Source organism: Rousettus aegyptiacus, unplaced genomic scaffold (genome assembly GCF_014176215.1).
Source record: "Rousettus aegyptiacus isolate mRouAeg1 unplaced genomic scaffold, mRouAeg1.p scaffold_m13_p_11, whole genome shotgun sequence".
NCBI classification, from domain to species: domain Eukaryota; kingdom Metazoa; phylum Chordata; class Mammalia; order Chiroptera; family Pteropodidae; genus Rousettus; species Rousettus aegyptiacus.
In genome coordinates this window covers 92,350,587-92,363,784 of record NW_023416286.1, presented here as the reverse complement: position 1 = coordinate 92,363,784, position 13,198 = coordinate 92,350,587, and the positions used below count along the sequence as shown (strand labels likewise).

General features: G+C 46.0%; 1 protein-coding gene across 1 annotated transcript in view; it reads left to right on the top strand.

Annotated features, from left to right (window-relative positions):
* Nucleotides 1-13,198, top strand: part of NUFIP1 (nuclear FMR1 interacting protein 1) — a 30,510-nt gene that overhangs the window by 11,781 nt on the left and 5,531 nt on the right. The window contains exons 6-8 of the mRNA XM_016143859.2: nucleotides 202-294; nucleotides 5,251-5,444; nucleotides 11,282-11,398. Coding sequence (XP_015999345.2) covers nucleotides 202-294; nucleotides 5,251-5,444; nucleotides 11,282-11,398 — 404 coding nt within the window. The remainder of the gene's footprint in view (nucleotides 1-201; nucleotides 295-5,250; nucleotides 5,445-11,281; nucleotides 11,399-13,198) is intronic.

The window sequence follows — 13,198 nt, the reverse complement described above, 5'->3', positions numbered from 1 at the left end:
TATAGTCTATTTTCTCTGCCCTTTCAAAAGATCCCAGAAGGAATTAAAATTTATATACATTTTATATGAAGGTTTATATAAATTACGATTCACAGTATTAGTCGTTAAACAAAAGTTGCCAAGCGGAGCAATTGCTTTGTTGTGTAATCGAAGTTGAGTCCTGCAAGCCCTCACGTGTATATTCTTGACTTTGTTTCATAGAAACTACCCGACTCTGGCCAATATCGAGAGGAAGAAGAAGTCGAAGCTTGAGAAGGAGAAGAGGGGCGCGGTGCTGGCGACGCCGCAGTTCGGGTGAGTGCCCTGCGGCCGCCCTCGCGCACGCGAGCCCGAGCGTGGTCGGAGGCGCCTAGACCGGGAGCTTCAGTCGCCGTACCCCCCCCCCCCATTCTGACATAGTTGCTTAGGTAACTCTTCTACTTAAAAAATTGTAAATTGTATTTTAAAATAAGTAATACCCTCTATTTGTAAGGCTTTCAAAAAGATTTATACTTAATAAGTCTTTTCTGTCTTCGTTTCCCAACTAAACAGTTCTTCCCTAAGGCAATGTTATGCCTCCACAGATAGTCCAGATGTATGTAGCACATAGATAATAGTCTTTAAAAGAATTTTTTTGATGCTGTTCTACAACTTGTTTTTTTTTTTAGCCGTATAATATAATGGGCGATTGATTGTCCCATATTAATACATAACAGATCTCCTCTTCCTTTAAGAATGTGTAGGAAGCCTCAGGATGTCTCATGGGATCTTTGTTTTTTTTTTAAAAAAAGCCAATTTCCTGTTGCCAGACATTTAAATTATTACCAGTCTTTTACTATTAAAAAGTTGCCAAATTTACATGCATTTGACACACGTGCATGTATTTCTGAGGCGGGATCCCTAGAAGGATTTGCTGAGTCATATGTGTGTTTGTGGTGCCGTTAGCCGACTGCCAGGCACCTGTCGCAGATGCCGTTCTAGACACCAGCACTGTGTGAGACGACGTTTTCACTTTCCCTCACCGTCACAGAATTTTCTCCAGTGTTTTTTCCATTTGTTTTTTATTGAAATATATTTTTAACAGAAGTAAAATATATAAATCCTAAATGTACAACTCAAGTTTACACACACATACACACATACCTGTCCACCGACACACCCACGTAACCTCCACACACAGATTAACTAATACAATCACAACCTGCTTGAGGACGCGCTGCCTTCTGAGAAATGTGATGCTAGGCAGGGTGTACTTACACACACTTAGGTGGCGAGCCTGCTGCACACTTAGGCTCTGTGGTACAGCCTCTGCTCCTAGGCTACACCCCTGTACAGCACGTCCCTGGACCGGATACCGTAGGCCATTGTTAACCCAGTGGTAAATATCTGCATATCTAAACATAGAAAAGATACAGTCAAATACGGTATAAAAGATAAAAAGTGGTCCACCTGAGTGAGGCACTTACCATGAGGCCCGCAGTGTTCTGAGTGTGTCAGTGAGTGACGGCCGAGGACGTGACTGTCCTCCCCGGCGAGCTTTGGAGTGACACTGCACACTAAATTTATCAAACAACATGAAAGTAAAGCAAGCACAAGAGAAAATGATGCAATCCCGAGGCGCAGTGAACACGAGGCAGATGAGGCTGGCTGCTGGCACGACACTGTTTTACAGCAAACTTTTTTAGAAGTAGAAAGTATATTCTAAAATAACTGAAAAATACAGTAAGTGCATAGCCAGTATCGTTGTCGTGTTTATCAAGCGTAGGTGCTGCACGTAGTCACAGCTCAGTGGGCTTCTTTACCACGAACACGTGCGCAGTGCGTTGGCCACGATGTGAGATGTCTCCGACATCACTAGGCAGCGGGCATTTTTCAGCTGCATCACAGCCTTACGGGACGCCTGTCGTGCGTGTGGTCCACCATCGACCGACCTGGCCTCGTGCCGGGCACAGGAGGCCTCCACCCCACAGAGTGCTCGACAGTGACCTCGGTTCTGATTTCTGTCGTCATAGAGTTATTTTACCCGTACTTGGAACAGTGTGTAAGTGGGATCGTACATCATGTAGTCATTGGTGTGTGGTTTCCATGGCTCGGAATTATTTCATGAGATTCGGTTATACTGTGTGGAGCTGTAAATTGTTCATTCCTACAGCTGTATACACCTCAGTGGTGAGGAGATAACTTCTCACTGTCGGACGTTTGGGGTTTTCCCACTTTGGACTGTTATGAATACAGCTGCTCTGAACATTCTTTAACATGTGTTTTGTGGACCTAAGTATTCGTTTTCCTTGGACACACACACACACGCTAGGTCATAGGGCATCCATACGTTTAGCCCTAATAGCCACGGCCACACGGTTTTCCAGAACGGTTGTACCAACTTACACGCCGACCGACTGCATCCGGCTGCTTGGTCCCTGGTCAGTGCTCTGTGTTGTTACACCTTTTCCTCGTGTCGTACCGTTTCCCTCAGGACTAAGGATGTTGGGCACCTTCTATGCCAGTTGTTAAGTGGGTCGCTTTTCTTGATTTGGAGGAGTTGTTTACTTAGATACGGTCCTTTTCCGAGGTGAGTGTATGTGTCGCAGGTTATAGTCTCACAGTTTGTGACTTACCATTCTACTCTTAACGGCTGTTCTTTTTGTTTAATACAGTGGTCAATTGCTGGGACCTCTGGGGGTGGCGGGGCTTCGGTTAGACGTCCCCGCTGATGGACAGGGCTCGGCCGCAGATGGCGATTGCGTGGCTGCTGGCTGGGATGCCGGCACAGTTGCCGTTTCTCGTCCTCACTGTCCTTCGATGTCGATCCATCTTTGCACTTGATGCCATTGTTCTTTTGCCTCAAAGACTCCCTTTAACGTTTCCTCTACTGAAGATGTGCTGGAGATGCCGTCTGTAAGCTTGTGTGTCTGAGAAGGTGTGTTGAGCCTTTCTTTGTGAAAGATATTTTTGTTGGCTATACATTCTAGGTTAGCATTTTTTAAAATTTATAGTACCTTAAAGATGGTATTCCATTGTTTTCGCATTTGTATTGTTTCCGGTGAGAAACCTGTCATCATTACCTTGTTCCTCTATGTAAAATGCCTTTTTCTCTAGCTGATTTTAGATTTCTCTTTATCACTGACTTTGAACGTGAGTAAGATGTTCCTTGGTAGTTTCTTCATGTTTCTCGTGCTTGGGTTTGTTGATCCCAGTCAAAATCCCAGCAAGTATGTTTTTTTGGTTGTTTGTTTTGGGGTTTGTTTGTTTTTGGTAGGATGGAGGAGGAAGGTGGTACTGATAAACTTTAAAATTTATATGATAGTGCAAGGGTTCTAGAAGATCTAAGAGTTAGAGTGATGAAAATAGCGTAGTGTTGGCCAATACCACAAATAGGTGGGGAAAGGGTAGTGTTTCAACCTTTGCCTTTTAAACTTTTCTATCTGTGTATTTGAAAGTGTTTTTCTTAATAGAATATAAAATTTGGTCCTATTTTTTTTATCATCCAGGCTGGAAAATCTTTATTTTTTAGCTAGGGTTTAATTTATTAACATTTAATATAATTACTAATATAGTTGGGTTGCAGTCTACCATTGTTCTGGTTGTTTTTTAAATTTGTCCTTTGTTTCCCTTGCCTTCTTTTGGGTTAATTGAATACTTTTAAATCTGTTTTCCTCTCTGTTAGTTTTTTTAGTTATAATTATTCCTCATCTCTCCACTTAAAGGGCATCTACATTTTTACTTACATTATACTTGGTGTAACTATTTTTAAGTTGATTAAGTCAACTTTCCTTTCAATGATTGTCAAACTGTGGTGTAACAGAACTTCCTCAAAGGTGGGGTGGGATGCAGATACCAAATATGCCACTTTTCCAATGACGTCTCATTGATCTTATCAGTTAAAGATCATCCTAGCTCGTTACTTACTAGCGATTTCTACTGAGAATGATCATTGGAAAGCCAGGTGCGGCCAGGTGCAGGGGCGTCCCTGAGTGGGTTCAGGAAGGCATCTGCGAGAGGGAGCCTATGAGAGGGGCGTCTCTTCACTACCCCACAGTGATGGTGGACCGGAGGCAGACACTGTGTGTCTTACCCGTGATGACTTTGTCACGGTGTTAGCTCAACACCTCTGGGTGGACATTGGAAATTGATCCATGGTTTTCCACAAAATTTGCAGTATATCTATAATTTTTTGGAGTGAGACTGTAAGGATTATGGTGACTCTAAAAGGATTAAGAACCTCTGTAATGTAGAGATATTAACCGAATATGTTGGTTTAGCAAATTATTTAGAAATGTTATGAGAATAACTACTATTTATTAAGGGCCCAGTGTGTTAACTTATTTTAGATGCAAAGAACTCTGTATTTATTCTCTTTCCGTGATTCCTGTTCTACAGACGAGAGGGTAAAATGACTCAGGGAGCTTAATTTTGTCTAAAAGACACAATTAGTAAGTGGCAAAATTGGGATTTGAACCCAGATTTCTCATTTCTGTACTCTTAACTGCAGTATCCATTATTAATGAAAAAATGAATTTTGCCCGAAAAGTGACAACTTAGGTAACATATGTATCTTTGAAAACTCAGCCCCATCAAAAGATACCGTGTATTATTGTCTACTGGGAATGTATGTAATACGCCTTTTCTTAGTGGCCTTTTTTTCTACACATAGTTTACATTAGAACATGCTCGTGTAAGTATTTGTTTTCCTTCTAAGAGGAGTTATTGTGGTGGTTGAGACGGCACTCGATTTGAGTCAGCTATGAAATCGTGCTCAGTCTGTATTTTCAAGTTTATCCTCCTGTAAAGTGAATGGTCTAATCAGTTTCAGAGAGTTGTCACGAAGATCAAACCAGGTGGCATATTTGAAAATGCTTCAGAAAGTTTAAGGTTCTTAAAAATGAGTAGACGAGATTTAACAAACCTTAGAAAGTTTAAGAAACACTTTTATATTTTATGTACAATTAGAATGAAAGAATGCTGCCGGTTAAATTCACCTGCGTTTGGTTATGCACTATAACCCAGTTTTGGAGGAGTTAAAATATGGGAGGAAATGTGCATCTTGAAATTGACAAAACACGGTATATTGTGGTGTGGTGTTCTTTTAAAATTTATCCGTAGAGTTCTCTGCCTTCAGAAGCCACTGAGTTTATTTTATTCTGGTCACTTTCATGCACTAGGCTTTAAAGATTGATTGACAGCTAGGTTTCTTTTTCAGATTTGTCTTAAAAGGTCAGTGTCTTTTATATTAAGAATTGCACTTTTTTTTTTTTTTTTTTTTTTTTACTCTAGCAAAATGAAGGGGATGTCTAGACATTCACAGATGGCAAAGATCAGAAGTCCTGGCAGACATCACAAATGGAAAAATGACCATGCTGAGCAGAGAGCAGCCTTTGGGTCAGATAGTCGCGTGTGTGATTCGAAACCTGATGGTCCACCGGAGGCCACCGCAGACCCTCTGGGTGTTCTGGTGAACACCGATTCTGGTAAGTTAAACAGGAAAGCTGTATTTATAAGTGTAGACGTGATAATGAAGTCGCTTCTTCACAGTGTTGTTTGTGGAAAGTCTAATGGCAAATAACATAAAGCTGTAGAATGATGCTTTTGTTTTATTTTTAAGGAGCTTCTTGTCAAAACCTTGATTTCAGGACATCTTTTCAGAATCTTGGGGTTGAGTGCGTGAGCCAGGCAGGCTGTGGGAGGAAGATAATTTATCTTGGATAATTTCCATAATACGATGTGATCTTGGAAATATCCTTAAGATTGTTCTCAACGTATTGATGCCGCAGGTTCACATTTGCCCAATTATGTAAATTTTCCCCCACCTATAAAGCAGTAATCCCAGGGGAAGCCAGTGTTTTCATGCTGCCCGGACCCGTCTCTCTGGGTAAATAATATTAATGCCTCGTATTTGGGTGACACCGTTCTTACTCAGAGCGTAGACTAGATTTATATGTGTTTACAGTTTCCCCTTGAATTCCCTCGAGAACTTAATGGGGCAAGTTTACTCTTTGCTTCTAAAGGACCAGGAGGCTGCTACCTCCTCCCGTATAGACGTCCTTTTGCCCCTGAGGCCCCGTTTCCCCTTGTGGAAATGGAAATGCATTTGCAAATGCTTCCACCACCCTCCCTCCCGCAGCGCCGGGAGCCTCGATCCGGTGGCATATGCGTCCTCTCCTACAGGGGACTGAGCGGGCCGAGGTCACATGCTGGCCATGCTGGCAGGCTCTGTGCGGCTTGGAAGACAGCGGCTTCACGTAGCAAATCACTGACTGAACTAGGATGGAAAGCGGTCTTGTTATAAAGGAATGTCAGGCTAAGAAGAATAAGATAAAATTTGTTAGTAGTAGTAATAACAAATCTTAACACCAGCTAATGCTTCCTGAGTAAGGAACTTACTGTGCTCGAAATGCTTCATCTACATTATTAACTCGTTTCCTCGTGACAAACCGGTTCCATCTGTACGGTCGCGGAGCGCTCCCACTGCAGAGCCGAGGGACACAGGGAAGGCGGTTTATTGGCCTTGGTCACGCTGCTGGCAGCGAGAGCGCCACACTTTGGACGTAGGAGTCTGACGGCGTGCGTGCACGACGCTGCCTCTAAACGTGAAGCCGGGACTTGTCTAAAAAACGTCGTGTGAGCCCAGGAGAGTTGAGATGTGGGGCAGGGTCTAGAAAAGGCCTCTCCGCACCTGTGCTGGGAGCAGGGACGAAGCCGGTCCGTGTTGGGCCGAGCTGACTCTTGAGCACTGTTTTGTTTTTTTTCTTTTAAAAAATGCCAGAGCTCATGCTTCTTCACGTTTATAACACGTGACCTTGTTGATAAAACACCATCTGTACCCAGATATAAACTTTCACGTCATTAAAATAATTGGAACACAAATATGAAGACTACCATTATAATCAGTGAGTTCTTCATTTGAAAATTCTGTAATTCTTCATTTTATGCAGTTCTCTAAATGAACGTTCGAAGGACTCTGTGACGTTGAGTGGTCTTTGTTGTTTTCGTTTTGTTAGCTTTGGCAGGTGGGTAACTCTGGTTTCATTTTTAAAGAAGGATTTCAGTGTACATTAGTCTGGTGACATGCCAACAAAGACATGGTTGTGCATCGTGCTTCTACTTGAGCCTGTATCTAGGTCTCTAAGAGACACTTTGGATGAGAGCAGCAGTAAAGACCTTCCGTCCTCACGGGAAACAGCGTTCAGGCAGGTTCCTGGAGTGTGAAGGAGGTTAGCGATTTGTTTTGGTTGAAGCGTTGACACCCTTTCGTATACTGAGGGCCAGAGAGAGGAATGTGCTCATAGCGAGGGTCGAAGGCGGTGACGTCGGTGGGAACGTGTGTGAGGGAGGCGAGGTTCACCTTAAGTGTCGCTGGTGTTTTAACAGCAAGGGGAATTGTTTGAGCTGGTATGTTACAGTCATTTTAAAGTTTGATTTTATCATCTTCATTTTTATGCCGATATTTTTAGTTCAGAGAGATGTTTTGGCTGTTTTTATTAAAAAGAGAGTGGAGTTTGTTATTATTTTGTGAGCCAGTTCAGTGCGTTGGGTGTAGCCTTCCAGGATGGCTGCTAAAAAGGCCTGTGCCAGAAGAGCTAGTGGCCCCGAGGGACTTTGGGGACAGCCTTTTCCTTTGGAGATGAAGTCAACGTAGAGGATGTTTAGATCAAGGACAGTACCCCCTTTCAGAGTGTTATGATGTGGGGTGGGTTTCCAAAACGTGACTGAGGGGGCATCAGATAGAGTGTTGTTCATTTGCGTGAAGCCCTGACACGCTTCGGGAGGCAGGCGAGCGGGGTGAGCCTTGTGCACTCCTAGGACGAGTGTGCCAGGCACCCAGCTTGCGGTCCCGCCGTTCTCCAGTTCACGGAGCCAGGGCCTTTTGGAGAAGCGACTGACGTTTGAGACGGGGAAATACCAGGTGAGGCCGGAGAGGAAGAAAGCGCTCGAAAGCACCAGGACGTGGGCTCTTCAGAGGGGCGCAGGGACCAGCTGGAAAGTGCCCCCAGTGGCCACAGTTGACACGGTTCAAGCCACAGATAAATAATAATAGACTGTAACCAAAAGAATAAAGTAAATACCCGTGAGGCCAGACTGGTCTAAGTAAGTATGGGGGGGCAGTCTTTCTTGTAGAAGAATTTCGGCGGATAATTGTGGAAGAGAGGAGGGAAGTAGAGCGCCCCCATTAGCACACCGCAGTAATTCCTGTTTCAGGCAGGGACACCGGCAAGTGGTAACGTTAGTGGCAACACTTTACGGTCAAACAGCATTTCCATGGCCTCAGTTTATCTCCCCCAAGTAGTAATTACTGCGGTGGTTTTAACACACCTCCGACTTTCTTCAGTATTTCTTATTCTTAAGAGATGGCACTTAATCCTGTCTCCTTAATGTTGGCTGGACTTAGTGACTCATTTCAAGACAGAATAATGAAAGAAAAACAGTAACTTTACAGTGGAGAAACCAGGCAGACCACCACGTGGTCAAGGTTAATGTCACCAGCAGCGAGGCACGTGGAGGTAGTGGACCCCCCGCTGTGTGGGGAGCGGGCACTACCTAAGATCTAGAGTCTTGGTCTCAGCAGCAGCAGACAGACCCAAGCCGAGGGGTGTTCCGCAGTAACTGACGAGTCTTCACAAATGTCAAGTTCATGAAAGACAAGGAAATACTGAGAAATGGGCGAAGGCAGGCGAGGAGTCGTGAGACAGTGCGCGTGAGATGGCGGGCTGTGTTCTGTCACAGTGGAGAAGCCGGCGGACGTGCGGCAGGCCAGCTCGGGGAGGAGTGTCGTGCCGGTGGTCGCGCGTTAGCTGCCGTAGACGTGCTGTGGTCATGGAGCCTGCCGGCGCGGGGGGAAACGGGGCGAAGCGTTCGTGAATATTCTCCGTAGTATCTTTGCCACATTTGTGTAGAGCTAAAATTGTTTCAAAATAGAAAGTTTAAAAAAGGCAGGAAAAGGGGTGTTATGTAGGCCAGTTAAAGCCTTGTCTTCCACTTCTTGAATTGTGAGGAAACACTTTCCTCCAGGGTTTATTTCTGTTTTTTTTTTTTCCTATTCTAATTGCAAAAGCAATATATAAAACATGGGAAGACTTAAAAGCATAAAATAAAAAAACAGCCTCCTTAACTTACAGATAGGGTCACTGCTCATATTTTGTTGCAGATCCTGCCAATATTTTTCTTATTAATGTATACTATTTTTTTCTAAATGAAAATGGAATCATGTTATTAAAAAAATATGAGTTTTCAGTCCAGACAGTCCGGGCTTCTCTGGTGGTCCTCCGCTGCCCAGCTCCGTCCTCTGTACCAGTTAGCCTTTTTGAAGTCGTCTTTATTGGTGCAACAGTTTGTTCTTGACATACTCGACAGAGCTTACGTGCCGTTCTAGTCTCTGAGGCGACAGTGCTGAACAAAGCCAGAGCCCTGTGCCCTCCTGTAGCTTATGTTCTAGTCGGGGGCGTATGTAATAAACAAAAGTGGGTCGATTTAAGGGACAGGAAGATGAGTAAAGCTAAGCGAAAGGATAGAGGACGTGGTTGGAGGAAGGAGCCCGGTATTTTGCATAATCAGTGGGGGCATCGCTGATGAGGGGACTGATAAGGTGACATTAAGACATCTGAATAAAGGGGGGAGCTGCTGCCTGAGGGGCTGGCCTTCCACGCAGAAAGGCACCAGGTGCCGGCGCCACCTGGCCCTGGCGAGAGGGCCGCACGGGCCCGGGGACAGCAGGGCCGGCGTGGCGCAGCCAGGGAAGAAAGGGGCAGCACTTCGTTCAGGAGGTGCGTGCGAGACCGGACCGGGCTGGCCAGGACCGGGCTTGGGACTGGCCGAGGTGGGGCGGGAAGGCGTGGCCTTGTTTACCTGTGTTTAGGTGGAGAACGTTTATTAGCGTTGTTCTTGACCAGAGAGACATTTTGATAGGATGGGTTCATTTTAAGAGGAAGACTTTATATCTATAGGGGATAGTCTAGCTGGCTAGTCGTTAATTGGGATTTGGAGTCAGATGACCAGGGCTTAAATTTGACCCACCTGTTGTATAGTTTTGTAAGTTACGCAGATTCTCTGAATTTTGGTTTCATCACCTGCGATTAATAGTGAAAGTGATACCTTGTGATGATGAAATGAATTCATGCTTTTAAAGAATATTTTAGTCAACGGTGTTGTACTTTGTGGTATTTCTCCTTGGGTCTCAAAGGAAATATCACAGTTTGGCCCCTCGTCATTCACACAATGGGACGAACAGTCTCCATACTAATATCGTTGTGGATTTCTGTTTAATCCCGAGTATGTATACACTGTGTGTTTTCATGTCTCTTTATTAATCCAGGAGGAAAGGTGATAACTCAGCTTACAATTGGTAAGGAGCGGTCTCGGAGGGTGTGGGGCGCCGGACAGTGTGGATGGCTGTAACTCCACCCACCAGAAGGCGGCTCTTCCACAGTCACACACAAGTATAGTCCCATTTCCGTTGACGTGTTTTGGCTTTCCCTGGACCAACTTAGCAAACGTTAAACACTGGCTTGAAACATTTCATGTTGGTTGTAGATTGAGTTGGTTCATGACGTAGACGGGTTACTTGCTGTCTCCATCCTTCCGTCAGGCTTTGTTTTTACTGGCTGTTTAGGCTTAATACCTTTTTGGAGCTGCAGAAACACACGTGGGTGGTGTCTGGGGCTGCAGCCGGGCTTGCTGGGCCCCTCAAGCACTGTCCCTTTGGTGGGTGCCGGGGTGCTGGCTGGATCCTCAGGCTTGGCTTGTTTACTGAAGTCCTTGGAAATTCTAAGTAATAAAACCTTTGGGCAGATTATTTTCAGCAAAAATCCATGAATGGCTTAAATATTATTTCTGTCCTTTAAAACAATAAAAACTGGATATTTTTATGTTATTCCTAAATCTAATTTTTTTAGAATCAATGATCCTAATCTAGTGAAGTTAAATAAATTTCCGGCTTCCCTACTACCTTGATAAAAGTAATTAGTAGCATGAATGGAGTAAGTAACAAATTAACAGCAGAGCCTGTATAACTAATTTAAAGGAGCCCCACAGGCTGTAGTCTGCGAAGCACGGCGAGTAGCTGGCCCGTGGGGGGCCTCCGTGTGCCCCTGCGTCTTGTCTTTGGGGCAACAGCTTCTCTGACCGTGAAGACAGGACCCGAGGGGGACGGTTTCAGGTCTCCTGGCTTTCCTTCTTTGGGAAGGTTTAGGAAATGGTCAGCAGTTCCTTTTCACTAACGCGTGAGGGAGTCGGGGGCCGTCAGCTTTCTTTTCGATGGTGGTAGACGCTTCTGGTGTCCTGTTTTACTCAGTTCTTTCCCTTTCTGTTTCAGAGTCTGACAAAGAGGAGAAACCGCACAGCACCGTCATCCCCAAGGAAGTGACGCCGGCCCTGTGCTCGCTGATGAGCAGCTACGGCAGCCTCTCGGGCTCGGAGAGTGAGCCGGAAGGTGAGGCGCCGCCTCGCGGTCACCGCGGGGCTGGCTTCGCGCTGTCGCCTTTCCCCGGCGACGCGGCGGTAGCGTCCACGCACCTGTCTGTATCTGAGGAGAGGCGAATCCCGCACATTCTCTGATCTTCAAGTTCCTTTTTCATTTGATTCAGAAGTAAAGTTAGCGTGGGATGGGGGGACGCCGGAGACGCGGGGAAACGCGTTGCTGTCCTGGGAGGAAAAGGCGAACGATGCAGCGAAAGAACAGGAAGGAACGATTCTTAACTAAGGGAGCCGAGGACCGTTCTGAAAGCGTTCGCGGAGGAGGTGGATTTCCCCTCTGCTTTCCAGAACGCTTGTCTTGTGTTTAGCGCCGTCGGTGGGGGAAAGAGGTCCTGTGCGACGGGGGGGACGGGGTTCCTTCAGCGTGTGTAGGGCGGCGCTCTGCAGAGTGCCCAGTGCATCAGTGACCTCGGCTGGGACACAGCCACCGTGGCGTGTGGTACGTGTTTTCAGGGTCGGAAGACATGGAAACCTTTCAGGAGACTCTGAGGGCAGCGACGTTCAGGAGACATGTCTGCCCTTTCACGACGGCGACGAGCCAGCCTGAGCCCTGGTGTCTCTCTTCGGGCCGCCTACACGAGCCGCGAGGCGGCCGCGGATGGTCGCCGCGTGGCAGCCCGTCTCCCAGTGCCCGCAGCGGCCCCGCACGTGTCCGGTGGCGCAGCCTGCGTCCTGCTGGCGTGGAGACCCACTGTGCGCGCCCATCGCATTTAGGCTTCACCAGCCACGGGAGTCCACGGCTGTGCCCCTCAGGACGAGCGAGTGGTCACGACAGGGTCTGTCCCGAGGATGACCGTGGGGTGCGCCGGGAGACGTGGCGCGAGGGGAAGGTGCGGACGGGGCCGGCCGCGCGCCTCGTGTCGACTGGGCTCACGACAGCGTTTGTGTCGTCGGTCATGTTCAGTCTGTAACAGGGATTTTTTTCTTCTCTTAATGCACTGTGGCTTCCTGTGGTAGCTGGTTAAAAACTACTTGAATTTTGAAACAAACCACTTTGGCTCCACCAGAGTATTGCTTAACAGATGGTTGCCTTATCTCTTTTTTTTTAATTTTAAGAAAAACAGTATTTATTTCTTTACTCTCGTTTCCAATGCGCAGATATGAGGATGGAGTTATTCTTTAAACACATATTACATTTCTTGCTTATCAGTTGTGTTTATGACAGGCGATCGCAGAGGAAGCTATCAGCAGGTTACTGAGTCCCGCGAACACAAGCGGCGTGACCGCTTTCTTCTCCAAGATAAAACATTCGGTGCTTTTATACTCATGTTTTCATGCTGTGGCTGCCACCATTTCTCAGGTAGAAGGAAGAAAGGAGACTGGACGGCATCTCCGAGGTCCCACGCCTTCATAGACCCTAAAACTTAGAGAGGATGAGTCTGAAAGCTGGTTCGTGGCTGAGCTGATGTAAAGCCTCGGGCTAGCGCTCAGAGGTCTGAGGAAGCCAACTCTCTCGCCTTCCATCACAGTCTTTCTCTGGGTGGCATTTGCTGTCTTCTTGCACCATAATGCATAACCTTTCCTACGGGTGACGGAAGATTTTATCTGTTAAAAAATGTATTTGATTTTCTTTGAAATCATTTTGACTAATGGTCCGGAATGCCCACCCTTTAGGAAAAGCCCTTGTTCACATTCCTAAGCATTAAGAATTATTTTATGTGGTTTGAATTCAGCTTTAATAAGCCATCCAGGCCACTAGCAGATTTCTAGCTTTCGGTGTTCATTATCGGCTCTAGAATAGGAAATCGACACATAC